This window comes from Astatotilapia calliptera, chromosome 2 (assembly GCF_964374335.1).
Source record: "Astatotilapia calliptera chromosome 2, fAstCal68.1, whole genome shotgun sequence".
Lineage (NCBI taxonomy): Eukaryota > Metazoa > Chordata > Actinopteri > Cichliformes > Cichlidae > Astatotilapia > Astatotilapia calliptera.
In genome coordinates this window covers 22,450,843-22,476,271 of record NC_137423.1, presented here as the reverse complement: position 1 = coordinate 22,476,271, position 25,429 = coordinate 22,450,843, and the positions used below count along the sequence as shown (strand labels likewise).

Below are 25,429 nucleotides of genomic sequence, written 5' to 3'. Positions count from 1 at the left end.
AACAAAGCAAAACAAATTCAATTCAATTTTATTTATATAGCGCCAAATCACAACAAAAGTCACCTCAAGGCGCTTCATAGATACAGAGAAAAACCCAACAATCATATGACCCCCTATGAGCAAGCACTTTGGCGACAGTGGGAAGGAAAAACTCCCTTTTAACAGGAAGAAACCTCCGGCAGAACCAGGCTCAGGGAGGGGCGGGGCCATCTGCTGCGACCGGTTGGGGTGAGAGAAGGAAGACAGGATAAAGACATGCTGTGGAAGAGAGACAGAGGTTAATAACAGATATGATTCAATGCAGAGAAGTCTATTAATACATAGTGAGTGAGAAAGGTGACTGGAAAGGAAAAACTCAATGCATCATGGGAATCCCCCGGCAGCCTACGTCTATTACAGCATCACTAAGGGAGGATTCAGGGTCACCTGGTCCAGCCCTAACTATATGCTTTAGCAAAAAGGAAAGTTTTAAGCCTAATCTTGAAAGTAGAGATAGTGTCTGTCTCCCGAATCCAAACTGGAATCTGGTTCCACAGAAGAGGGGCCTGAAAACTGAAGGCTCTCCCTCCCATTCTACTTTTAAATACTCTAGGAACAACAAGTAGGCCTGCAGTGCAAGAGCGAAGTGCTCTAATAGGGTGATATGGCACTACAAGGTCATTAAGATAAGATGGGGCCTGATTATTTAAGACCTTGTATGTGAGGAGCTGGACTTTGAATTCAATTCTGGATTTAACAGGAAGCCAATGAAGGGAAGCCAAAACAGGAGAAATATGCTCTCTCTTTCTAGTCCCTGTCAGTACTCTTGCTGCAGCATTTTGGATTAGCTGAAGGCTTTTCAGGGAGTTTTTTGGACATCCTGATAATAATGAATTGCAGTAGTCCAGCCTGGAAGTAATAAATGCATGAACTAGTTTTTCAGCGTCACTCTGAGACAGGATATTTCTAACTTTAGAGATGTTGCACAAAGAAGGTTTTAAGAAATTATAATAGGAATAGTAATGCATATTTGTTTACATGATTTATAAAAGGAAAGGGAATAGTAGAGGTGGGCGGATCAATCCAAATACTGATAGTATCTATATCAGCGCTGGTGCTGGTATCAGATTAATACTAGCATGATAGGATCGAGGCTTTGTTTCTATCCCCTAAGTTCAGTATGTAGCCCACTGAATTGCATATATATTATGCAATATATAAATACTATAAATGCAATTATTTAAAAAAACATGTTTATATATATATATATATATATATATATATATACACTCAACAAAAATATATTACTGCTCCCATTCCCCATGGGATGGACGTAGAGACCTAAAATTCATTCCAGATACACAATATAACCATCCCTCCCAAACAGTGGTCACAAATCAGTCCAAATGTGTGGTAGTGGGCACATCTGCTATATTGAGATAATCCATCCCACCTCACAGGTGTGCCACATCAGGATGCTGATCTGACATCATGAGTAGTGCACAGGTGTACCTCAGACTGCCCACAACAAAAGGCCACCCTGGAATGTGCAGTTTTGTCTCACAGCAAAATGCCACAGATGCCACAAACAATGAGGGAGCGTGCAATTGGCATGCTGACAGCAGGAATGTCAACCAGATCTGTCGCCCGTGCATTGAATGTTCATTTCTCAACCATAAGCCGTCTCCACAGGCGTTTCAGAGAATATGGCAGCACATCCAACCGGCCTCACAACCGCAGACCTCGTGTAACCACACCAGCCCAGGACCTCCACATCCAGCAGGTTCACCTCCAAGATCGTCTGAGACCAGCCACCCAGACAGCTGCTGGAACAATTGGTTTGCACAACCAAACAATTTCTGCACAAACTGTCAGAAACCGTCTCAGGGACGCTCAACTGCATGCCCGTCGTCCTCATCGGGGTCTTGACCTGACTCCAGCTCGTCGCCGTAACAGACTTGTGTGGGCAAATGCTCACATTCGATGGCGTCTGGCACGTTGGAGAGGTGTGCGCTTCACGGATGAATCATGGTTCACATTGTTCAGGGCAGATGGCAGCTGAGAATGTCCCAGTTCTTGCATGGCCAGCATACTCACCGGACATGTCACCCATTGAGCATGTTCGGGATGTGCTTGACCGGCGTATACGACAGCGTGTACCAGTTCCCACGAATATCCAACAACCTCGCACAGCCATTGAAGTGGAGTGGACCAACATTCCACAGGCCACAATTGACAATCTGATAGACTCCATGCGACGATGTGTTGCACTGCATGAGGCAAATGGTGGTCACACCAGATACTGACCGGTTCTGGGTCCCCAGACCCCCAATAGCGCAAAAAACTGCACATTCCAGGGTGGCCTTTTGTTGTGGGCAGTCTGAGGTACACCTGTGCACTACTCATGATGTCAGATCAGCATCCTGATGTGGCACACCTGTGAGGTGGGATGGATTATCTCAATATAGCAGATGTGCCCACTACCACACATTTGGACTGATTCGTGACCACTGTTTGGGAGGGATGGTTATATTGTGTATCTGGAATGAATTTTAGGTCTCTACGTCCATCCCATGGGGAATGGGAGCAGTAACAAAGGTGTTGCGTTTATATTTTTGTTGAGTGTATATATATCAAACATGCACTATGAAAGATGTCTGAATGTTTTTGTGTTGACTGTCATGTCTGTTTTATTTATCACCTACGTCACATTTAACCAGCAGAAGCTGACCAACAGTGCTTCAAAGACAGACATATTTACCTTCCAGGTCACCAATAAAATGCAGTTTCAACAAAAGCTGAATGGTGTTTTTTGTTTTGTTAACTAATTATTGTGACGATTTAGTGACCATTAAAATGTGTTCAAAATTTGCAAACTGATGATAATTCATTTTCTAAATCATGACACACTGCTCTACCGTCCATAAGCTGCTGGTATAGATTCAAATTAATGTAATACGGAGCCTGTATTTACTTGGTTTCGGATCAATAAAAAAACTTGGAGTATTCCACAAGACTAGAACTTAGTTGGTTAAGGTTAAGGTTAAAGTATTCTTAAATGTATGAATGTGATTGGATTAGGAGAATAAAATGCTGCAATATATTTGTCACAATCATAACCAAATTAGTTTTGATTGTGATTTTTTAACTTTCTTTTGTGGTAGAAACCGAACTTTCTTCTAATCATTTTCTAGAATAAACGTTGCTGCTGGGTTGGTCTTTTTTTGGTGTTCATACTTTGCTGACAAAAGTAAATAATAATATTAATAACAACAACATTATTATTGTTGTTGTTGTTGTTGTGTTTTTATTTACTGAAATGACTTTTATTCATGTATTCATTTTCATTATACTGACTGGAGCACTAGTGCATATCTAATATAGTAAAAAAAAAATTAGTACAGTTTTCAAGGGCTCTGTGCTTAAGCTATACTTACACACGTATATACGCGTATGACGTTGCTGTGTTACGTGATGACGTCCAGTTGTAGGCTCAGCTATGATGGCAGCCGTAGGTTGACATCAATACGATACTGAATATAAAGTATTTAAAAGTTAGCGGAAACTCCCCCGACACTATAACGTGGAACAAACTAACAGTTTTCTGATAGTACACGCTTAAAACACACACCCGCCCGGTTTGGGGAACGGTAAGTTAACGAAGCTACGTTCACCTTTGCTGTATCAAAGTGGCGCCGAGTGTGTGTCTGTGTGTGCGTGCTTGCACCAGTCTCTTTCATGTTCTGCACACAGTCTCAGTTATCTGTGAGCTAGCTGTCCACTTGCAGGAGCTGCTTTGTCTCATTACAGAGCTCCTATTCCTCCTGCCCGTGTTAACTAATGCTAGCTCTGCAGCCTGCTAACTGTTGCAGGTAACCTAGCTAGCCGAAGTGCTGCCGAAAACCCGAGCTAATGCGAAGAGCAGTCGGCTAAGCCCGTCCTGCTCATCATGAGGAGATAGCTGCTCCTCCCACTGGTTCCCTTTATGTAACAACAGTTAGCATACATTATACTAGAATAGAAACACTAACTGCGAGTAAAGTTAGCTTCCCCAGTGTACCACAAGCAGGCTAAAGTTATTTCCTGTGCCCAATATAGAAGCCTCATTTGTTTTCAGTCAAGTGCTGTGTCAGGAATCCTTCTGTGCCTTTGGTTTAGGTGTTAAAGTGCACTTGTTCAGCCCCCTTTAATGTAATATGCTGACCTATGACAGTACACTTATGCACCACGTTGCAGATGTTGTGTTTATATTCAAGTACAATTCTTTGTCTCCTTGCATGGTGAAGTGGCACTATGCCCGCAGCTACTGTGGATCACAGCCAAAGAATATGTGAGGTTTGGGCCAACAACCTGGAGGAGGAGCTGAAGAGGATACGACATGTCATTCGAAAGTACAACTACATTGCTATGGTGAGTGGTGCCACAGTCGCGGCGCCTCTCCGTGCCCACATTTCCGTTGTTCATCGTGACTCGTCTGCTTGCAGGACACGGAGTTTCCAGGTGTTGTAGCCAGACCGATCGGAGAGTTCAGAAGCAACGCTGACTATCAGTACCAATTGCTGCGCTGCAATGTGGATTTGCTCAAGATAATACAGCTGGGCCTCACATTTATGAACGAGCAGGGGGACTACCCACCCGGGACGTCAACGTGGCAGTTCAATTTTAAGTTTAACCTCACGTAAGATTGCAATCCGGTCTGTCTGTCTGTTGTATTCCTGCTGGAGCCCCATAGATGGATTGATCAGCTGATAACGGCCCATCAGTGCGTGCAAATAGTAAATCCTTTCTTGACTTTTTTTTTAAACTACATGTTATACATACGAAGATGCTCCATTGTTTACAGTACTCCTGGCTCGTTCTTAAGTATAATAAACAGACAGCGTTCACTGCTGCTGGAAAGACAGAGATGCTGTCTTGCTTGTGAAATACTGTAACTGCACACACTACTGGGGTTTTGACTCCCTAAAAACCAGCAATACAAAGTTCCCCCAAAATCCTTCTACTGATCAGACTTTATTTTTCTCGTATTCAATTTAGATGTGTCCAGATTTGCAGTTAACTCTGCAGTGTGGACATGCTGTTGCTGTCTGCCTTCTGACAGTAAGAAAACCGTGCCATGCCTTTACTCACTACTGTAGTGTGGCACTGTATCCATCTGTCAATACAAAATGTTGAGAGATTTATCTGATGGGCTTGATCCGCTTTGTGTGAATGCATTTGACAAAGGACTTGGATGTAAAATAAGTTTGTTTCTTTCTGTGTAAAAGTCTCCACTCCAGCTTTAACGGGACATGAATCGTTTCTACATGCAGGCCCGACTGTAAATATTTGGACAGCTTTTGGTCTACGCACTGTTTCAATATGACACTAAGTTTGAAATAAAACAATTAATACTACACTACACTGCCAAGTCTCAGCTTTAATTTTGAGTATTGCATTAAAACTATAGAGAGAAGTGTGTGAGACAGGGGCCCAGAGTTTTGGTGCTCAAAAGTTATTCAAATACACACAAAATCATTGTGTTTGCAGTTTTGTAAGCGACTGCTTTGAGTTTTTGACTTAAAGACAGTTGCAGATGCTTTGTAACCTCCCTGCTGATGATCTCCCAGTCCTCAACTGCTCACGTACAGCTCTTTGCTGCTTGTGTCAGCTACCGCCACCTTTTGGAATGGCGCTCAATCAGAGGGCTGACTCGGCCAGTCGAGAATTTTCCTTCCTTTTACTCTTGTAAGCCTTTTGGTTTTATGTAGAGGATTGTAGTCCTGCTGAATAATGAAACATCCAACAGGTTCTGATGCAATTGGCTGAATGTAAGCACAACTCTGCATTCAACGTATGGCTTCTGCCAGCAGTGAAATCATCAACACCAGTGAGCCAGGGCGTTTGGCAGGGTTACGTGCACGAATCGTAACAGAAGCCCTTCGATGTTAGATGATGATGTGGCATTTTATGTTCCAAGCTTTTCCCTTCCTAGAGATGTTTAATCATTTTAATAGAGGTAAATTTTGGTTTGATCAAACAGAACGTGGTTCCAAAACACTACTTTATTTCTTTTTGTACATTTTTTGCAAACTGCAGCCTGTCAGTGGTGAGAGCTCTGAAGTCATGGACAGGGAGTCGTTTCTTGAAGGAAAAACATGTACGCTGCATCCTGAAGTGCATTCATAGTTTGTTGCTACCATCTATATATTTTTTCTGCGGATCCACAAAAGACCCAACCAGCTGATTTTGGCAATCAACGTTTTCTTTTAGTTTTAGTTTTTATTTGAACAGAGGATATTCTTCTAGTACATTTCTGTTTAGTTTTGTGGCTTTCTTTTTCTTCACTGTTTGCAGTTTAGGTGCAGTGTGTTAAAGGGTTTGATCTCCCTTACATTTTTGTAATATTCATCTAAACCTACTCAAATGAATCCTGAGACTTGGCATTTTAATTTATTACACATTTTTTTTTGTCCCCCAGAAAAAAGCTGTCCAAATTAAACATGAGTTGATTGTCTAATGTTGTAAAATTTCGTACGGCCAGTTTATTTGTCATTCAAGAGCAACATTATAATCCCTAAACTTAAACTGATTACTGACCTGTTACCTAGTTGACTTTGTTGTTTGTGACTTTCTTCCCCTTTAGAGAAGATATGTATGCACAGGACTCCATTGAGCTCCTGACCACTTCAGGGATTCAGTTCAAGAAGCACGAGGACGAAGGCATTGAGACGCTTTACTTTGCAGAGTTGCTGATGACATCAGGTGTGGTGCTCTGCGACGGAGTCAAGTGGCTGTCTTTTCACAGGTATTCTGCTCTGACTTAATCTTCGCAGTGTCATTAGTAACACTTGTGTTTACCTGCTGCTTCACATCCAGAAACTGGCTTATAGCTATTTTATACACACATGGCAGCAAAGGCAGATTTCCACAATTTTTTACTCTTTAATAACAAAGCACTTATTAGAAACACAGCGTTTTACCTTTGGTACACTATCACCGAGTTTGAATATTATATATTACCTTTGTAAAAGCTCTTCAAATATGAGTGTTTGAACCAAATTACATGTCTGCTGAGCTGTTCAGACATGCTGTTTAGTTTCAATTTGAAATTATATTTAACCTGTCAAATAGTTTTGTCTTGTCTCGTCTTTTTAATAAGAAATGTTACAGAGCACCAAGATTATTTAGCCACAAACGTGTTAACACCAAAAACACAGCACTGTGCCGTCTTTCTTTGCATGTTGCTTCCAAGCAGCCAGACTTGCTGTCAGGCTTTCTAAAGCTCCTTCAAACTTTTCCTCTGAACACTGACGACTTTTTCACTGATTTTTTTCAAGTGTTTGTACCTGAAAATATTCAGAGGAATGTTTTTTTTTCCTGTTTGTTTGTGAAGCCATTTAGCACTGACCTCTGAATCGTCCTAGCATTAAATGCACCTAACTCAAGAGATGAACCAGTGTTGTAGCCACATCTAACACACTACTTTGCAAAGAACTGGTTTTAACTACTAACTTAACTACTTTGTTACTAGCAGATTTTCACAAAAACACATCATTTGTTCTCATTTTTATGTATGAAAAAATACCAAAGAGAAAAAAAATGGGACAAAAAAACCAAAGATTGGGTTTGAAGGTCACTGATGTCACTTTTATTCTCGTCTAGTTTTCTCAGTTGCCACAATGGAATTTATAACTACAGTGTATTTTTATTTCAATGTTTCTTTGATATGAAACTCTTAGTTATCTTTGTTTCCTTGGAGACTGAAAGTGATATAGTATTTGACACCAGCTGCTGTGCTCCTAAGCAACTTTGTTAAAGTGTGTGCTGTGTGTGTTTTACAGTGGCTATGACTTTGGATACCTGATTAAGATTCTGTCCAACGCTAACCTTCCTGAGGAGGAGGTGGACTTCTTTGAGATTCTTCGCCTGTACTTCCCAGTCATTTACGATGTCAAGTACCTCATGAAGAGCTGTAAAAACCTGAAGGTGCTTCTATAAATATTCCAGCAGCATGCACGCAGCATCTCCTGCTTTATTAATTTAATCACCTTGATTTCTGATGCAATCCCTCAGGTTTTACTTTGACTGCATGCACTGATCTCAAGTGTGTTGCTTTCAGGGTGGGCTTCAGGAAGTAGCTGAGCAACTAGAGCTGGAGAGGATTGGACCACAACATCAGGCTGGTTCGGACTCTTTGCTCACAGGCATGGCTTTCTTCAAGATGAGAGAGGTACGTACCCCGTGTTCGAGAGTGGAGAGGATCAGAATAAGGACCCAGTTTATAATACAGGTTAACACGTTATCAACCCAAAACTCAGACGTGTTTAATACATGTAATCAGTTTAAAAACTTCAGTCTCTGAGAAAGGCTGAGAGTATGGTCAACATGAACATAGAGCTGGGGACACTGTAAAAATGGCTTCAAGTCCTAAACCGTTAATGGAGTACTTTTGTAAAACTCTGTGATTTAAAGTCTGCACTTCACTCACATCCTGATTGTTTGACGACTGATCTGACCATAAACTCAACAGTAAAGTGTTTAATGTCATAAATAATATTCAATTCAATTCAATTAATACAGTACCAAATCACAACCACTGTCACCTCAATAATACATACAGAGAAAAACCCAACAATAATATGACCCCCTATGAACAAGCACCTTGGTGACCATGGGAAGGAAAAACTCCTTTTTAACAGGAAGAAACCTCCAGCAGAAGCAGGCTCAGGGAGGGGCGGGGCCATCTGCTGTGATTGGTTGGAGTAAGTGAAGGAAAACAGGATAAAGACATGCTGTGGACGAGAGCCAGAGATTAATAACAGATATGATTCAGTGCAGAGAGGTCTATTAACACATAGTGAGTGAGAAAGGTGACTGAAGAAGAAATACTGAATGCATCATGGGAATCCCTCCGCCTATTACAGCATCACTAAGGGAGGATTCAGGGTCACCTGGTCCAGCCCTAACTATATGTTTTAGCAAAAAGGAAAGTTTGAAGCCTAATCTTAAAAGTAGAGATAGTGTCTGTTTCCCGAATCCAACCTGGAAGCTGGTTCCACAGAAGAGGGGCCTGAAAACTGAAGGCTCTCCCTCTCATTCTACTTTTAAATACTCTAGGAACAACAAGTAGGCCTGCAGAGCGAGAGTGAAGTGCTGTAATAGGGTGATATGGTACTACAAGGTCATTAAGATATTTAATGACCCTGATTATTTAAGCCGTTGTATGTGAGGAGCCGGACTTTGAATGTAATTCTGGATTGAAGTAAGCAGTAGGCTGGTTTTCCCATAGCAACCAGAAAAGTCCCCACCGTGCTGGCCAAACCTAATAATACAGGTTTATTGCGCTTTGATAGAGGTGGGCAGATCGATTCAAATATCGCAAGTATCGATACTAACGCTGGTACTTGTATTGGATCGATACCAGCATGAAAGAATTGATACTTCACTTTGTTTTTCTTCTCTAGGTTCAGTGCGTTACTCCCAATCATCAGAAAGTAGACATGGCAGTGCAAACAGCGCTTCTTTCACACAGGCTCCACCCCCTCCTCCCTGCTCTGCTGTGTTTAGTTGTTCTGAAGTCATGTGACTTGAATGCTTGAGGAAGCATAGTGTTGACCTTGAATGAAAGCATTACAAACAGTAATGTGTGTTGGAAGGTTTGTTTTATTGTCTTAAATAATTATTCTGGAAAGTTATACCACTATGATATCAATATCACCAATACCAATAACTGATATCGGTAATTTTGGCCCTTTATTTACTTGGTACACTTTGACGTGATCTTTTTTTCACACTTTGTGTGTTATCCTAACCACTAATCGATTGTATTATTGTGTGGGTTTTTTTGTAATCCTTCCCATAGATGTTCTTTGAGGATCATATCGACGATGCAAAGTACTGTGGTCACTTGTACGGGCTCGGCTCAGGCTCCGCCTATGTCCAGAACGGAACCGGAAACGCCTATGAAGAAGAGGCTAACAAGCAGCAGTCGTGACATCGCTCCGAAACTCTTCCCATCCTGCACTTCACACCCAAAATCAGTGCGGCTCTGACGCCAAGCTCCCGAGTGACAATAATGATGGAAGAAGAAAATAACCTACACGTGCATCGTTTAGCAAGCTGTTTCTCAAGTTTCTCATAGGCTCTGCTCACTTTAGACCAATGAATATGATGGTCCAAAAAAAAAAGAATCACCGCTGTCCTCACACATGCAAACAACTGCATGTTTGAGTTTAGTCTTTTATTCCTAAGAGGCAGCGTAGACGGCGTGTGGTCGGTTCAGTTCAATTTAACATGCTTAAAAAGGTGGGATTTTAGTTTTCCTAAAGTGTTCTGTAGAAATGTTTTGCACTTTAAAGCTCTAACCTGATTTTATAAGGAAAGCTGAAAATGTTTCCGGTGTGTTTGTGTGTCTCTCTGGCCTCTTTGTTGCCTTCTCTATGTTCCCATTTCACATTGTGAACATGTAAAGCTGTACGATCACAACTCTCACCACGCTCAGCCTTAATAATAACTGCATTCTTATCTTTTAACTTTTTAATTTATTGGCATGGACTAGTTGCCCCCATTTCAACACTAAGTCCACACAGATTTCCTCTCTGATAGTTGGGGTGTGTTTACATGCACTTGAATCTTGAGGATTTTTCTAATCGGTCCCGTTAACATTAAGTTTATAACGACCCGAGTAAGAGCTAAGTCCACTGTAATAAGCCTTTTAAAGCGGTGCAGACCATAAAGCAAGTGGATGCCATTTCTTTATTATCAGTTGGTCAGAATGGATGCACACTGATGTGCGTGTAAACATCATGGATACACATCACCTCAGCCAACCAACAAAAATGTGTTGGGAAGAAAAACAGAATGAAAGCTGTAGGAAGTGCCGAGGTAACCACTGAGTAACCACCAGAGAGTCAGTTTTTGTTTTAATTTATAGTTTTAGTGTTGAAATAAAAGAAGAGGAATGTTTTACTCGAAGTGACGGTGCTTTTTTAACAAGCGGGAGTTCATTTGTAGTTCTGACCTTTGAATTAGACTTTTTGTGCTTTTTGGTTCCCTTCAAGTGTTGCTTTTCCAGTTCATTCATGCCGCATAAAACTGCCGCATGTACAAAAGAAACAAAAACAAGAATAAACGCTGTTGTTGAATAGTATCCTGAACTTGCATAGGTGCGTGTTAAAGCGTAGGCTCACGGCTTATTAACCTCCGGTGACAGAAACTCGACAGCTGAAGCACTTCCCTCTTTCTGCAGTACGTCTTTCTCTCACTGTAACCGAGTCGAAGAAGAATATGCAATAAAAAAGAGGAATGTTTTTAGATGATTTTGTAAATAAAGGCTTGAAATTTTTCTACCATCGTATCTTTCAGTGGCTTCGCGTTCTTCCATTAAAGAATCGAGTGAGACCGAAGATGAGCTCATTTTATTCTTGTAAGGCATCACAACTGTACAGTACATTGCCTCTCACATCCATATAGTCTTTAAGTCATACACAGAAGAATAGAAAAATAGAGATCGAACACTGACTGTCACTATGAAGCTTTTTGTTTTGAGAAGAGCGTACATTCTTTAATTTTCAGTGACGCTTTTAATCGTTTCCAGCCTCAGAAGGTCAAAGTGAACCACACGAAGCGACCGGAGCAGATTTTTTTCTTTTCTTTTTTTTGCTCTGCAGTACATCCACAATATGTGAGATATTAAAACAATCAACAGAATCTGCAGCAGCATCGCACAAAGGCTTGTTTTTGCTGGCGGGCCCTTCATAGACAGAACAGTCGGGAAGCTTTTTGGCCAGCAGTTTGACGTCAGACTGTAGGACATATTTGGCAGGAGGGGGGACTGGGGGAGGGGCGCTGTCATACGCACAGAGCACCACCAGCTTTTAGGTGTGACGGCAACATCCTCATATATGCTATAAAGATCTAGCAGAGCCCTTATTGGAATTTAATTACTACTAACTACTCTTTTCTGTGGTGGGCGGGGGACACGTTCACTTCACAAGGTGTGTTTGCGTTGACATCCTGAGATGAGAGCATGCATCATTTCATCAACTTGCACAATACTCAACACAGCGGGTGGAGAAACCTGCCCCCAGCCCCTCAAACGACAAAAAAAAGAAACAGAAAAAGAAAAATGTCTGAAGGAATGTCAGTTATATAGCACATTAACATCACTACTAATCTATACTCAGAGCAAACATTTGGCAAACTGCATCTACTCGAGCGCTACGCTGTGAGAACGACTGAAAACGAACAGACTTGCAGACTTTTGAACTGGGACGTACAAAAGCAGCTCACTTATAGTTCAAAGTGCAAAAAGTCCGCTCTTCTGTTGCTGCTCTGTGCTTGTCTGTATAGAAAAAAGAAAACGGGATAATTGGAATGCAGTTTCAAATACGGTCGACTTGTTCCAACTTTCAGGCAGCAGCAGATAATAACGATAAGAGAAGTAAATGACGATTATTATGTTTTCCTCCGGTTTGTTAGCGAAGTCAGTCTCTCATAAGCATGGTGCACTAATGGAAAACGACAAATATGATGTCACCACCACGTCACGTTCTGATAGGCACGGACACAGAGGAGGGGGCAGCATAGACCTGCGAGACAAAACAAGGAAACGTGAATTTTAAAAATATAATCCTGAATCTCATTCTGCAGGTAAGGTGTGCGTGAGCGTAAACATACTTTTCTGGTTTGTAGTGTCAAACGTGGTTACGCCTCGTTCTCTATGGTCATCCCTGGGTTACTGGCACCTGAATCAAACACACAGGTGGAACATTACTCAACATCTTGGAGTGCAGTACTGTGCAAAACTCCTGAGCTCGCACTCAGTTTTTAACATTTTAACTGGAAAATGGGAAATAGGTGCAGCAATCCATGACTGATGGTGCTCCACACACACACACACACACACACACATATATTTCACTGCACTGCGTGTTTGGGATTTTTGCCATGCAAAAAAGAATAATAATTCCATAAATTATGACAACATCCCAAACACGACCGAGGGGAATCCAGCCCAAACCATTACAGAGCCTCCAACGTGTTTTACTGATGGCTGTCAACACAACCGTCCCTCCTGTACGGTGGCCCTGAGTGGACAAAAACAGACTGCAACTTAAGAAAACACCAGCAATAAGAAAAACGCTGCAAAAGCACACAAAACACAACGGAAATAGGAAAAAAGAAATAGAAAAAACGAAAACAAATAGGAAAAAACAGATTTCCAAAAGCAAGGGAAGTGTTTTTGGGGAGACAATAACTCGACGGACCAGTTGCAGGAACCAAAATATGCTAGGTGTGTGTTAATCTGATGATTCATATAATACTGATGACGAATTTTTAGGCTAATAGTTAGGCTAACACACTTACCTCTCATCTTTTCTTTCCTCATAAAACCGATAGATCCTCCACTTCTTTTAAGTGTCTCCCAGAGCAATTCTTAGCATATTTTGGTTCCTGTAACTGGTCCGTCGAGTTATTGTCTCCCCAAAAACACTTCCCTTGCTTTTGGAAATCTGTTTTTTCCTATTTCTGTTTTCATTTTTCCCCTTTGTTTTGTGTGCTTTGCAACGTGTTTCTTATTGCTGGTGTTTTCTTAAGTTGCAGTGTGTTTGGCCTCTCAGGGCCACCGTACTCCTGACCTCCTTCGCACATACTAACAATGTTTTGAGCCAAAATTTTCAAATTTGCATTCATCACCCCATGAGGCCTGATTTTCAGTCTGGTTCGTGTGATTTGGCATACCTCAGCCTTTGATCAATAGCTACTAAAAAAAACCATTCCTCTGAAAATGAGTGGCTCAAGACCTTGGTACAGTGCTGCTGTTTTATCATCAAGCAGCTGCGGAGAACCCTACAGAAGGAGCATCATCTTACCCTTTCTGTCCTTGTCCGTTGCAGTTTCATTCTCTGACCAGGAGGGGGTGCTGGTGAGCAGACGACTCTGGCTTTCTCTGAGTGGTTTGGAGGGGAACTGACGGCCCTCTGCTGCACTAAGATTACACAAACAGAACCGGGGGTGAAAATCAATGCAAAATGTTCCTGTAATCTAAACCTGGAGACCCATCACTGATAATGGAGCTGCTAACAGGTGATCTATTTTCTTGCATAATTAAATCTGCACAATTGATAAAACCCCTATAGGCTAATATGCAGCTGTGCAGACTCTGTTTCTGTAAAGTACTCGAGTTCACATATTAATTGGATGGTGTTATTTTTTACTCACCTCTTGTTGGCTGGGTTGGAGCCAGTTGGTGAGGAGGGCTGCTCCGGATCCAGATTCACCAGGCAGGTTGGGAACGAACAGCCATCGCCTAAACTGTAAGGCCACCAGACAAGAAGAAGCACAGTTGTCATGATCCAATTACTGCAGATTGTAAGTGTTCTATGTTATGGATGCATATTTAAGTTTAAGCAGATTCTGTTAAAGCAAACCTGTGTATGTTTTTACTGAATATGAGTCCCTTGAAATTATAGGATTAAAAAAAGCTAAACATTAAAGCATGTATGGATAATCAAGGCAGGAAAACGACTCTGCAAAGTTAGTTATGCAATGCAGTGTTGTTAGGTAACACTAGCCACCAAAAACTGCTATTCATACCAACCGCTGTGAAATGCTAAAAGCTGCAGTTCCTCTAGTGGCCACTTGAGCCCGCCACCAACATTCCGTCAAACCCCATCGACTACAGTGTTAAAAAAATCCAACTTTACAGCACAAATAAGCACGGTTACAGCTTTTCTCTTTAAAACATCAGATATTTACATTTAAATAACAGCATAGCTTGGCGTGTAGTTAATTGTAACGTGACATCCAGGAAGTCCATGTTCCATTTTTATCGCAGGTCAGATTCTTGTTACTTTGCAGTTCATATAGCTGTCACTGCCAAATTGCTGTATAGTCACAAAATAATATTTAAGCTGCAAAACTGGAGCATCAGCATCAACTCACAGCGGTGATGTTGCTGTTTCCTGAGATCTAATGCTCTGCTGCTGTCTCTTCTGGGACTTTCTGTCTCTTTTGAACCATTTTGTTTCAAACTAAGTGGCGATGCTCAGCAATCCCTGAGCTCACTGCTGACTTCATTCATTCACGGCTGCTTTGACAACGTTGTGTTTAAATATGCTAAAATAATTCCCTAAACTGCTTCTTTTTTTTACAACATTGCCTGAAGGACATGATTATGAAGAAGATAAATGTGAATTCCCCACATGACTGTAAGTGTAAATGTTAATGCCGGCATTATTCAGAGCTGGTTTTGATCTAATAATATAACATTCTGAATAGGCTGTTTGTATGACTTTACTTAAGATACCAGGGGGAAAAAACATAAAAGAATGCTCTGATATCATGCGTGGACATTTTTCAGTCACATATTAGCCTCTCAGCAGGTGTGGGATGATTATAATTCTACTGATCACATTATTGTATCCTGAAGCAGCTCCTCGAGTCTCTGACCTGATTGCTCTTCAGGCTAGACTGAAATTTTAGTGGTCATCGGGGTTTATAAACTGTAAAATAACCCTCTGTAGGCTGGTGTTAATCATTTATGACTGGTTCAAATGCTTTGTCTGGTATTTGAGAAGTGGTTTTCAAGCTGCTTTTGATGAGCTCACCTGGAGAAGACAGGGATTGGCCAGTATTTGACTTCATCGCCAAACACCTGGCGGAAGTTCTTGCTGAAGCCCAGACTGAAGCCGTTCTTATCTGTGCCGTGACGAAACACAGGAGAACGCACTGCCTCTGTAACAGCAGATGAGGAGAAGAAGAAGAAGAATTAGAAACACAGCACTCCCTCCTCAGCCTCTGCACAATCTGCTAATTTTAAACTGGAGCTCGATCAAACAGCGGATCATCGCGGGACCCGCTCAGGCTGAACTGTGGCATCGAGAAAACAACTCTGAATCAAAGTGTCTTTGTTGTGCAGGAAAAACTAGATCTCAGGCTGTTTCGCCAGGTGTGACTTCTCCCTCTGAACACCGTATCAGTGTCTCTTACTAAGCTGCTTACTGCTCCCAGCCTTGTGTCTTTGCATTACACTGTAACATACTCCTCTGGATAATCCACTCTCCTCCACACACAGGGACAAAGTGTGCCACTGTGCACGCATAATGGGAAACTCCTCTGTCTGACAGCAGCCCAAAGAGGCTCATCAAGGCAGTGTGCTGATGAGAATGGTGACAGATGGAGAAAGGGGGGAAAAAGGCATACAGCATCCTTCATCATTAGTGCAAAGACGATGCTGTGCAAACAGAGGAGGCAGATTCCTAGAAAACAGAGCGCTGGTGTCCAGCTGAGGCTTTGCAAACACTGCGTCAAAACTCAAAACACACAGACGCACGCATGCGGGCGCGGAGGACGCTACCTACCGAGAGTGGATCTGTTCTTGCAGACGAGCCAGCAGTGATAGATGAAAAGCGAAGCCAGGCTCACGGAAAACATGGAGGCCGAGAAGAAGAGGAAGAGGATGTGGAACTTTGCCTGAGTGTCTGGGAGGCCGTTCTGAGAAGGGAAAAACACACACACACACTTTAACAGAGCTACACCGGCACAAAGCTGACACAAGAATAAACTAAATCTCATCAGCGGGTTTTCTCTAACTGGAGAGACTTCAACTAGCTGTTTTAAGGGAAGCAGTCTCTAATTTAGTAGCTGGTTGGTTCATACCAGGTATTCTTTTAGGCGGAAATGTGCTCTACCTCCAGCCTTGTGAAAAAGGGTAAAACATAAATATTCATCTGTGATTAAACAAGTTGTTTAAAAACAACAACAGCAACAACAACAACAACAACACATTCACGCACGGACATATTACACCATGATCGCTTCGTACTTACAGTCCAAAACTTGATGAAGTACTGAAGATCCGTAGCAGTTATAAAAAGGCAGTAGAGTAGCGAGTACAACAAAAACAGCATGAAAAACTTGTAGTTGGCGAATCCCACACAGTTGTTCACCCTGCAAAATAACAAATGGATGAAAGGACGCAGGCTGCTGATGGAAACGATTGTATGCACACTTCAATATTCCTGAGACAATTCGGACACCCTTTACATCGCTGTGCAGAGCAGCAGGGATGGGCTAGGGGGAGGGACCTTTTTTAATGTTAGCTAATGAAACTAAGCCGACAGAAAGCAGCTGTTACATTTGTGTCTATTATTTCAGCTTTTTAAAGGGGTTTTTATAATAAAAACGCATAGCTCAGTCAACAAAAGGGGAAGATACAGTCTGCCAGGCAGCAAAGTGACAGAAATGTAGTGTTTCTATCAGGTGTTTGTGAATTTGTTTGGGTTTTTTAGCTGGAAAAATCATCAACCAGCAATTAGTCCTTTTAACCAATCAGAGGCCAGCACAGGTGTGTGTGGTTTCACTCCCAAATAAAACCAGCTAATTAAATAAATAACTAGAAATCTCAGATTTTATTGCTTCATGTCCCAGTATAAACTATATACACAGTTCCTACTGATTCTCCTGTTTTTCCCCTGAACACCAGATATGGTGCATTATTCACAAGAGAGCCAACAAGCTGATCGTGTTTACCAAAAATTAGACACACTAGGATCGGATTTGTCTTGTCTCCCTCTGCTGCCAGAACCAGCTGGTAGCTTAGAGTATCAAATCAAGCTGTTTGTGCATCTACGTCAGGGGTGAGAAACTTTTTCCAGAAGGCTTTACTGACTTAGATAAAAATGAAAGCTGGAACACCGAATCAAAATTTGCTCAGAGGTGATGATGAAATTATTGGAAGCAGAAATGAAAATTCCACCAAAAAATTAGTCTATATTTTTTCCCACTAGCCTGATATGCAACACTTCCATTATGAAACTGTTAAGGGCAGAGTGGGCTGGGCTGTGTGGTCTAAACGAGGCCTGTTTGCTAGTTATCTTGAATGCTCTGGCAATGTGGTGCAATCTCAGTATGATGGATTGCAGTGAAACTCTATTGCTGTGGGGCTTTACTGAAAGGGAATTTATATCGCTAAAGAGCATAAGTGCACGTGAGTACAGCGGTGCACTAATGCAGTGTCAATAATCCAATACTGTGTGTTAAATAAAAGACAGTCACTCCATACCAGGGGCAATGGTGATCCATCTTCAGGATGCATCTGTAACACAGCAGGGTGAGACGTCAGTGAAACTGTGAGTAACTCTCTGTGCACCTGCGTGCGGCGAATAGTGCGGTCTGTTCTCTAAAGGTGCATGAGCGAGGAGCCGTACTTATCACAGACTGAACAGTGGTGACATCGATCAGGCTTCAGCAGCTGGCAGCGGTCACAGAAACGGATTGCTGAGGAGACACAGCCAATTCAATCACACAGCCGTCAGCAGCAGTACCAGCAGCCTCTCCTAACTCCTGACCACAGACTAACAAGGTGACAGGCGCTGAAATGAGCTCTGAGAGCTGCGCGTCAGTCTAGACTATTCCAGCTGTTCTGCCTCAGCGGCACCGCGTGCCGTTACTGTACCTCCGGAGTTGGTGCGGGTGTAGATGGGCAGATCCTTGGCTATCCTCCTCAGGATTTCCTGCTGAGACTCTCCCCGATCTTCACGCTCCAGCAGCTCCTTGTCAGAGTGGGACAGGTGAAACTATGGAGGGCAGAGCACGGAGGGAAAGGCAAACAACACCTGTGATTTATCAGCAGACCAATCTCCCATCACTGCTGTTCACCGCCCCTTTGCATTTGTTAAAACCGATTGAATTATTCTGCCAGACAAGCCCCATGCTGTGTGAGAATCAGTAATGCGGGAATTTCTACTACTGTGAAAGCCAACTTAGCAGGGCACTTTCTTCCATTTGTTTCTGGGTTTTCTTTTGGTGTTTTTTTTGGGGTGGGGTGGGGGGCTTTCTCCAGCCCTCGCAGCCACCGGGACAATTTATAACCGAACACTGGAAACAAATAACCATAACAAACAGCACAGCAAATGTAAGTCTGGACTTTTATTCCAATGATTGCTGCCTGCGTGTCTGCGGTTCGCCTCTGTGGAAATTGCAACCGTGGCTTTTCTCTTAAGATGTATGCATGCGTTCACCCCGCGGGGCTTAAGTGCTGTGGCCAGGATCAGAGCCATTAAGAGTGCAGATCCAGGCACTTCCACTGGAGAGTATTATTAGTCTAAATGCAGCATTCAATCACATGGGGAAGCGCTAAACTACAGCTTCCCTTCACACTGCGACATGCACGCTGCGTCACGGTCGGACACACTCACCTCCTTCAGGGGGTTCATGGGCTTGGTGAAGATGGTTTGCCAGTACGCCCACACAAACATGATGAAAACGACATGGTACACCAGCAAGTATACGACTGCAAGCAAAAACAAGAAAGAAGAACACCAGCGTCAATTTTCAGCGGTGCACGTACACTCCATTGAACAAGAACGATGTTGGTGATTCAGTTTCGCCTTTTTCATTGGAAAATCGGTAGAGTATTAAAAATCAGCCTGCGGTAATTATTATTTGTTGTTGTGCCAAACACTGGGACGGTGTAAATCAAAGTGAAGGAGAAATCGGGCTCAATGAACAAGTTGTATAAACTCAGCATTGAGCCAATCATGGCTTCAGTATGCAGCTTAATTACTTTTAAGATGCCTTAAGTGTGTGCTGATGGAAATTTTATTGCAGGCACAGAATCCATTTACAGAGAGTCTCTTTGATTATTTCCTCTGCTAAAGCGAGCGCCAGGGTGGAAGTGTGCCATTGCTGTTTGTCAGCAAAAACAACTGAGCTGAATTTCATGAAACTTGGTAGGAAGCATGTGAAAGAGAGTCTGGAGGTGGAGGTATGCTCTGGAGAGAAGAAGAATGAAAATCTATAGTAGAAGCAAGACAGAATGCATCTGCGTGAATAGTGGAGGTATAACAGTGGAGATGCAAGGAGGTAGTGAAGGTGGATGAGCTTAAATGCCTGGTGTCATCCAAAGCAACAGACAATGCATAAGAGACGTGAAGAAGAGAGTGTGGGCAGGGTGGAGCAGGTGGAGATGAGCATCAGGGGGTTTGTGACAGAAGGATAGCATCAAGAAACAAAGGGAGGGTTTACAAGATGGTAGTGAGGTTATAAATTGTAATAAACTATAAGACAGGAGGCGGACTTGGAGGTGTCAGAGTTGAGGATGCAAAGGTTTTCATTGGGAGTGACCAGAATGGACAAAAACAGCTCAGGTTGGAGATTAAAGCTAAAGAGGCAAGGCTGAGATGGTTTGAACGTGTGCAGAACAGGAAAAAGGAGGTTGAAGATGGAGCTGCCAGGCAGGAGGAAAACAGGAAGACCTCAGAGAAGGATGTAGAGAAGGAGGACATGCAGAGGGCTGGTGTGACAGAGGAGGACGCTGGAGGCGGGGTGAGATGGAGGCAGATGATCTGCTATGGAGACCCCTAAAGGGAGCGGCCGAAGAGAGACAAAGACACAATATAATTAAAATTGAACTGAACTGAGATCAGTTTCATGTAACTGGAATTTTCCAACTATGACAATGAAGTTTACAGCGTAACAGCTTAATAGGTCTTCTGACAAAGCAATTAATTTATATTTCCATGCATTTTAACATTATTTAGCCATGTTTCTTTTTTAAAAAATAGGTGGAATCTAACCTGTCGGTGACATTAAATGCTACTAGTTATCAGGATTTATCCTCTGGAGAGTCTGAATATTTAACTCCATCCAACTTCCCTCCTTAAAAAGACTGCTGAAAACAAACCACTCCTGTCTTCATTTGGTGTCTTTGAACTTACCTCCATATTGTGAAATGCACACTAAATAAAAACCTTTAAACATACAGTTTAATGACAAAACCCAATGGCACATTTCCAGCTGGAGGGCTTACCTTTGCAAAGACTAAAAGGCCACTCAGCTCAACACCTAACAGAGAACAGCTGCCTCATGGAGCTCAGGATGATAAACGCCATTATAAAGCACTTACCCTTTTCTCCTGTGTCTTCAATGGACTCTGAAGAATGGAAAGGGAAACAGTGAAAAGGCACAGTCAGACTACCAGAAACAGATTTTTCACATATGCATTTCTTCCTTAACTTGGGGATGACCCACGTGTGGGGTGGTTCTCATTGTGACTGTCAACATGCTCGGCCATCAGTCAGCGCCTGAATTGAAATCAGCAAAACGGAGAAACGCTGACTCTGTAGAGCCTCCGTCCCAACGTCGGGTCTCACACCAGTCACAAAATCAATATGCAACACGCTCCCTGTCAAACAGTTTGACTCATTGTTCCTCCATAGCTGAGCATTGAGTACAGGTAGTGAAAAACAAAGGAGCATCCTGCACAGCGAGTGTGTCTGTGTCTGAGTGTGTGAATTCCCACTGAAGGGACCGGGTGAAGCTGGAGGCTGACAGGAGCGCCTGGATGAGCATCCCAAAAAAACCTGCACACGGACACACGGACACACACACACCTTCAGCGCTGGACTAAAACATTAGAAAGGCAGAGGTTAAGACCTGTTGGGAAATTTCCTGTTGGTGTTTTTTACATTTACCTCAAAGCAATGATTAGTTAAGCATACGGAATCATCTATCTTTGGCAATCAGGCAGTAACGCAGCGTGCACACACACACAGACACTCAGAATAGGTGAGCCAAGGAGCTGAATCGTGGCACACAGTCAAAAACTGTGTGCATGTTGCCATGCCAGCATAAAAACCCCAGAGTCTGACGGTGTGTGTGTTTGATTAAGGACATGTACATGGATCAGCGCTCCCTAATCGTGTTTGCATTCCTGACAAAAAGTGTCTCCAAAAATGGACAAGAAGCTAAACAGCATCTGACTTCAGTTCTTTAACAATCTTTAAAAGGCGATCGATTGTTCAAAAGGCTGATGTTGTGGGTGGGGGGGGGGGGGGGGGGTTGCAGGAAAGTGGGTCAACCTCAGATAGCTTGGGGGTGAATTATGTAAGCCAGACAATGGGATTAACATGAGCTGATGAGCGAGCTGTATCAGCTGATGATGCTTTCACACAACTGACTCTGTGTATGGCTGCGGAGAGCACGCTGGCCCCGAGCGGCCACTTTCCTGGCCTGCTGCTGCTGTTTTCATCAGCCCGTTCCATGTGACCCGAGAGCATCGCTGTTGTTTCCCCGTTGTTCAGCAAAACAGTGCAGTTTTATAAAGAAAAGGCTATTTTTCTATTCCCCTGAAGTAATGAAAGAAGTCTTGTGGGTGGCGGCAGACACGTGGTGACCTGTAATTCTAGAAGAGGTTCATCGTGGGACAGGATCTAGCTGCTGTGTCATGACACTATGACTCCTGCACACTCTAAGCTCTGGTGTCTGTCTAAATTTGGAGAAGATCAGATAAAGGATCAATCAGCCAGAACATCAAACTGCTTCTGTTTGGTCTCATTAGATGTTCTCCATTATTGTGCCCCCCCCCCCCCTTCTTTTTTTCCCCCTTTTTTGTGACAGAGCAGATTTTCTTTCCTTGTGGTCTGACAATGTGCCAAATGGAGCACAAGAGTAGGCTGCCGAGACTCCACTGAGACATCCTAGAAACCATTACTCACTATCCAGGTCAACTTTGTGCTCACTGTTCACCGAGGAGGCTCGCCGTCTGTAACCGCGCCACCCAATAATCAGCTGCAGGAGGGGAAGTGAAGGAAGGATGACTGACTAAAGCCATAAGAGACTTTTATTGCTATAGGATAATGCCTGCAGTGTTTGTCACACGATGAAGCTACTGCAAACTGAACCTGAAGCTATTACAGTAAGACTTTAAGATAGTGCTGATAGAGGCGTTAGAATCAGATAATCTGAGACAGATGGTCCAATCCCAATCTCACACCCTGTGCTACATACTTCATAATAAAAGCAGGCTGCACAGTCCTCCAGTTGCACTGTGAAAATACACATTTCTCACTTGCCTGCAACAATATGCTGACAACTGGCTGAAGTGTTGTTGTCATGTGACTGTCCACACACACACACACACACACACACACACACACACACACACACACACACACTGCGTGAACAATAAAGACATTCTTGTGAATGCCAAAATAAAATAAATAAATAACAAGCCTGATTCACAAACTGCTGAAAGGGAAATGTGTTTCCACCCAATCTCAAAAAATCCACACACACACACCAGTTAGGGGCATTTCCCCTTTCCTCACACACACTCTCTCTCTCTCTTACACACACACATCATCCCCCCTTACTACCGAGACAGCTCATTCTTACCTATGCAAAGCTGCAAAACATACGCGTAGTATGACCACGCCACTATCAGAGCGATGAACAGGACCGGGATCCAGTACAAAACTCTCTGACAGCCTCGCTTGATACTACGCGAGCCCGACGGTGCCATAGTCTAGGAGCGGATCATTTCCCGTGCGCATTCGCGTGGTGCTCTCCCCTCTTCTCCCCCGCTGCGTGTGTGTGCGTGTCTTCCCGTAGACTGTCACTGCATCGTAGCTCCGGCTCTGATCAGCCTAATCGACAGCTCAGACGCAACATCCTAAACCAGCCTCCCGCCCTGCCTCCTCCTCCTCCTCCGCTGCTGGTGGTGGTGGTGGTGCTGCTTGCACCGCTCTCCCCTCTGATCGTCCTGCTCGACTACTAGTACAGACTACAACAACACATCAGACGGCTCACGCACACCTGTGCACGAGCTCAAGCACACATTCACTACGAGTCCGCGCTCGCCTGCTTCCCCACAGGTTGCCATGACGTCCGCGGGATGCTGCAAGCCTGGCACATTTTTCAGCGCGCGCAGAAAATGGGTTCAGCAAGTTCAGACGGACTCGTGCGCGCGCGCCGACTACAAATATAGGTCCAGTCTACACAAGACTGTGAGGTCAGTTGTACCTCTCTGGTCTGTTTTATTTTTTTGTTCAGATGGAGTGAGTGATGTGATTCAGCTCCTTCCTCACACACTCATCCTGCTCTCTGTGTTCTTGTTTGTTTGTTCGCTCTTCTGTCCCTCTCTCTCCGTCCTACCTTTGTGTTTAATCATTGCTTGACAGTGGAGGCGGAGGTCTGCGCGATCCAGCTGCTTCTACTGCATCTCCACCTGCAAAATATTCTCGCAGTCCTGCCGCAGGATGCTTTGTACAGGCAGACTGCACACTATAGCGTGTGCCATATTTTGCACAGTGATTTATGATTTTTAAAAAAGCAAAGAACTGGAGGTTCAAAGGGAAACAGAAACAAATATCCCATAAAAATGTAAGTAAAGAGCACCTTCTTAGTATTTTAAAAGGGATAGGCACACATTAGATTATAAATATTAGTATTAATATGTAATAGTATGTAGTGTTTGCCCTTACATTTACTCATTCCTGGGTGCGGGCTGTATTCTAACCTCCTTTTCTCATTTCATATCAACACATGCTCCAGTTGTGTAGGCTACAGCGTTAACATGGCCTCTTATTTAGAAGGGAGAACATATATTTTTCCCCTTCAGACTGTGTTGTAGAGAATCCTAACCCTCCCCTTCTTACATTGAAAGAAACATTAGTATAGAGGAGCAGGCTGTTTTAGAGTACCCTGACACAGTATGCCTTTGAGATGCAGGCTGTTATTGTGACATTTTTTCTCCTTCATTCAAAAAGGGCAACCCTGAAGGCACGTGCAAAGTTGTGCAGCCATGTCTTTTCAAAAGTTGATGTTGCATGGTTAGGGCCAGGGCATGACACCACAAACCTTTGCAGGTCTAAAGCTTCTTAATCTTCGGAGTGAAGACTGAGAGAGAGCACGCCAAAACTCTGCACAGTAACATCTTGCATCCCAACGGCATACCCAGTCAGGATGCTCTATAATACAGCCTGCACTCATAGAGTAATGTAAGAAGAGGAAGTTAGCAAACAGAAAAAAGGACAGTGCGAAAGACTCAGCAAAGATAACACAGTATGATAAACAATGAAAATAATTATTTGAAAGCACCACAGAATCACTGGGAGCTTCGCTGTATTATATTTCAGTATAAGCTGGTTATCCCCTAATTTATGTGCTGAACTTTACAAACGTTGCAAATTGATGCGTGTAAAATGTACCAAAGGACAGAAAATGTATTTAAATTTCTTCAGAAAGGACTTCAACCTACACTTAATGTGGGCCACAAATGAATCATAATTATAAATATAACTATAATAGAATAAATGATAGAACAATAAGCACTTACAGGTCTTGTGCTCATTCTATGGACTCTCCCCTCGTGTGCCTCACAGTGTTTGGGTACACGGACCAAAATCAATCAAGTCAATCAATCCAGATCATTATGGCTCACTTTTTGACCAGTTTTCAAAAGTATTTATTTTACTAATTAATATATTACACATGTGTATTATTATTATTTGCTATGCACATTATTGAGAGCCCTGTTGTGCAAAGCTTAATTAATTGTGATCATGAATACGTGAGTTTACATGAGAATAGCTGATGTAAGGTTTTATCTGACGATAAAGTGAAAATATCCTTATGAATGTGTGTTACTTTGGGAAGTACAGCCCAGTTAAATGGAGGGAAA

At 42.8% G+C, this 25,429-nt stretch overlaps 2 protein-coding genes across 3 annotated transcripts; one reads left to right on the top strand and one right to left on the bottom strand.

Annotated features, from left to right (window-relative positions):
* Positions 1-3,437: 3,437 nt before the first annotated feature.
* Positions 3,438-11,317, top strand: cnot7 (CCR4-NOT transcription complex, subunit 7). The gene is made up of 7 exons (XM_080287510.1): positions 3,438-3,629; positions 4,266-4,389; positions 4,464-4,657; positions 6,605-6,766; positions 7,803-7,947; positions 8,081-8,191; positions 9,824-11,317. The coding sequence occupies exons 2-7, from the start codon at positions 4,273-4,275 to the stop codon at positions 9,953-9,955; spliced, it is 861 nt and encodes a 286-aa protein (XP_080143636.1). The 5' UTR covers positions 3,438-3,629; positions 4,266-4,272; the 3' UTR covers positions 9,956-11,317.
* Positions 11,318-11,359: 42 nt separating this feature from the next.
* zdhhc2 (zDHHC palmitoyltransferase 2) lies at positions 11,360-23,410 on the bottom strand. 2 transcript variants are annotated; one of them, XM_026187720.2, is made up of 14 exons: positions 23,143-23,410; positions 20,873-20,899; positions 19,164-19,258; positions 18,422-18,542; positions 18,174-18,243; positions 18,029-18,061; positions 16,794-16,914; positions 16,624-16,662; positions 16,326-16,458; positions 15,573-15,699; positions 14,185-14,277; positions 13,836-13,951; positions 12,640-12,707; positions 11,360-12,551 (listed from the first exon to the last, which is right to left on the bottom strand). In XM_026187720.2, the coding sequence occupies exons 1-13, from the start codon at positions 23,267-23,269 to the stop codon at positions 12,667-12,669; spliced, it is 1,143 nt and encodes a 380-aa protein (XP_026043505.1). In that variant the 5' UTR covers positions 23,270-23,410; the 3' UTR covers positions 11,360-12,551; positions 12,640-12,666. The 2 variants fall into 2 exon arrangements, with proteins under 2 accessions (XP_026043505.1, XP_026043516.1); XM_026187731.2 differs by lacking the exon at positions 16,624-16,662.
* Positions 23,411-25,429: the final 2,019 nt, after the last annotated feature.

Coding starts and splice junctions, on each gene's coding strand:
- cnot7 (XM_080287510.1), top strand. CDS start 4,273: ATGCCCGCAGCTACTGTGGATCACAGCCAAAGAATATGTGAGGTTTGG. Junction 7,948..8,080: donor AGAGCTGTAAAAACCTGAAG/GTGCTTCTATAA, acceptor TGTTGCTTTCAG/GGTGGGCTTCAGGAAGTAGC. Junction 8,192..9,823: donor CTTTCTTCAAGATGAGAGAG/GTACGTACCCCG, acceptor TCCTTCCCATAG/ATGTTCTTTGAGGATCATAT.
- zdhhc2 (XM_026187720.2), bottom strand. CDS start 23,269: ATGGCACCGTCGGGCTCGCGTAGTATCAAGCGAGGCTGTCAGAGAGTT. Junction 18,543..19,163: donor CCATGAACCCCCTGAAGGAG/GTGAGTGTGTCC, acceptor TGCCCTCCATAG/TTTCACCTGTCCCACTCTGA. Junction 15,700..16,325: donor CAAGAACAGATCCACTCTCG/GTAGGTAGCGTC, acceptor CTGCTGTTACAG/AGGCAGTGCGTTCTCCTGTG.